This window comes from Argentina silus (assembly GCF_951799395.1).
Source record: "Argentina silus genome assembly, chromosome: 22".
NCBI classification, from domain to species: Eukaryota; Metazoa; Chordata; class Actinopteri; order Argentiniformes; family Argentinidae; genus Argentina; species Argentina silus.
In genome coordinates, this window is record NC_139676.1 from 2802019 (window position 1) to 2804518 (window position 2500).

General features: G+C 46.9%; 2 protein-coding genes across 2 annotated transcripts in view; both read left to right on the forward strand.

Annotated features, from left to right (window-relative positions):
* Window positions 1-812, forward strand: part of LOC310822005 (retinol dehydrogenase 12-like) — a gene marked incomplete at both ends in the record, with an annotated part of 3486 nt that extends 2674 nt beyond the window's left edge. The window contains 2 exons of the mRNA XM_083694294.1: window positions 282-474; window positions 710-812. Coding sequence (XP_083550420.1) covers window positions 282-474; window positions 710-812 — 296 coding nt within the window. The remainder of the gene's footprint in view (window positions 1-281; window positions 475-709) is intronic.
* Window positions 813-1789: 977 nt separating this feature from the next.
* LOC310822088 (protein transport protein Sec61 subunit gamma-like) overlaps window positions 1790-2500 on the forward strand; it is a gene marked incomplete at its 3' end in the record, with an annotated part of 1785 nt that continues 1074 nt past the window's right edge. Inside the window, exons 1-2 of the mRNA XM_083694381.1 lie at window positions 1790-1912; window positions 2494-2500. The exon at window positions 2494-2500 is cut by the window's right edge and continues 107 nt beyond it. The remainder of the gene's footprint in view (window positions 1913-2493) is intronic.

Below are 2500 nucleotides of genomic sequence, written 5' to 3' on the forward strand. Positions count from 1 at the left end.
GGGTTAGGGCTAGGGCTAGGGCTCGGGCTAGGGTTAGTGCTAGGGTTAGGGCTCGGGCTAGGGTTAGTGCTAGGGTTAGGGGTAGGCTTAAGGCTAGGGCTAGGGTTAGGTTTAGAACGAGGGTTATGGTTTAGAACTAGGGTTGGTTGGAGTCAGAATGATTCAAGGTAACCTGTGATGCCACCTAAAGAGTGGTTCTATTCTTTCTGTGAAGTGGATTGAGGCTCTTTGATGGACTTCAAATAAAACGTGTCTTGTTTAAACCCTGACTCCTCCACCAGGCACAGGGGTGACTGTGTATGCGGTCCACCCAGGGATTGTGCGTACGGAGCTGAAGAGACACATGAACTTGGCCCTGCTGATCTCCTGGAAGATCGTCCGCCCCTTCACCAAGACGGTGGTCCAGGGAGCCCAGACCTCTATTTACTGTGCTGTGGAGCCTGACCTGGAGATGGAGAGTGGGGGGTATTACTGGTGAGCTGACTGTGTGTCTGTCTGTCTGTCTGTCTGTCTGTCTGTCTGTCTGCCTGCCTGCCTGCCTGTCTGTCTGTCTGTCTGTCTGCCTGTCTGTCCGTCTGTCCATCGCTCTCTCTCTCTCTCTCTCTCTCTCTCTATCTATCTATCTATCTTTTTATCTGTCTCTCTCTCTCTCTCTCTCTCTCTCTCTTTCTATCTATCTTTTTATCTGTCTCTCTATGTATACCCCCAGTGACTGCAGGCCTTCCAGCTGTAGCAGGGCTGCCATGGATGATGTCATGGCCCAGAAGCTGTGGGAACTCAGCTGCCAAATGCTCGGGATAACATGGGACTGATCATCATCCTCATCACCATCATCCTCATCACCATCATCCTCATCACCATCATCATCCTCATTATTATCATCATGTAGATGCTGGATATTGTTATTATCATGTGAACAAAGACTCATACATGACCTGGACGACGTGTTTACTAAAGACCGCGGTCCGTGGATGGTGAACAGCGTTACCAGTGGTTATGTGGTTACGGTAAAGTTCTGGTACGATCCGGTCAACTCTATGGCGGAATGGTTCTTTGCTGCCATCTGCTGGTGTTGGGTTGTGTCCACGTCGGAGACTAATGTCAGAATGAATGAATGAATGATTTGAGATAGATTTCCATACACAGGAGATGGATCTACATGTTGTTGAGAAGGTTTTCAGTTACGTATTTTTATTTCGTTGAGGTTCATTTCTAGAACTGCTGCTCTCTTTGTTCATACCTGTGTGTTCTGTTTGACATGGTTTAGGGTCATAATAAACGATGTCCCGACTGTTCACAACTTCTGCTGTGAACAGTCGGGATATATATTGTACAAAGACAACTGAAGACATGTCTCTGTATCAGTCAGCGATCTGAAGACATGTCTCTGTATCAGTCAGCGATCTGAAGACACGTCTCTGTATCAGTCAGCGATCTGAAGACATGTCTCTGTATCAGTCAGTGATCTGAACACACGTCTCTGTATCAGTCAGCGATCTGAAGACACGTCTCTGTATCAGTCAGCGATCTGAAGACATGTCTCTGTATCAGTCAGTGATTTGAACACATGTCTCTGTATCAGTCAGTGATCTGAAGACATGTCTCTGTATCAGTCAGCGATCTGAAGACATGTCTCTGTATCAGTCAGTGATTTGAACACATGTCTCTGTATCAGTCAGTGATCTGAAGACATGTCTCTGTATCAGTCAGCGATCTGAACACGGAGTTCATCTTCAAAATGTTGCTACGTAGAGCAAGGGACTACTTCCGGGTTACCCTGCGCGCATGCGCGTGTCGACCAAGCGGACGTCATCCTCCGGTTAGACCGACGTGGCCTTCAGACCGACACACCGACCAGACCGACCGTCCTCTCAGCCTTCCTTCACACCGATCAGTCCCCGACACCACTCCGGTAAGTCAGCCTGGCTCCTCTTCAACTATTCCTTTTAGAAATCCATGTTTAGTTGACGGTTTTTCAACGTTTATGGCTTCAGAACGGCGACGAGTGACAGATCACTGACCGTGTCGATGAAACCTGCTTCCTCCTCCGCAGTCCTTCTGTTACAGGAACATTATAGGAACAGTATAGGAACATTATAGGAACATTATAGTACCATTATAGTACCATCACAGTAATATTATAGGAACATTATAGTACCATTATAGTACCGTCACAGTAACACTGGAGCTAGACTTAGTGATTATGTGTCTGCAACGTAACACGACGTGGCAAAAACCTTGTTTCTGGACGACGAAACCTTGAACGTCACAAGTCATGAAGAGTAATAACAGCAGTTGAAGGTTGTTTCTGGGGCTAAGTTGGGTCTAAGTTGGGTCTAAGTTGGGGCTAAGTTGGGGCTAAGTTGGGGCTAAGTTGGCCACATTCATACTAGTTAGGCCTAGGCCGCTAGCTAGGCGACCATACAGTAAAAACCCGCACACAGACAAACATGAATGTCATTTTTCTTGTGTTTTTTTTAAATCTCTCGTCAGACCGAAA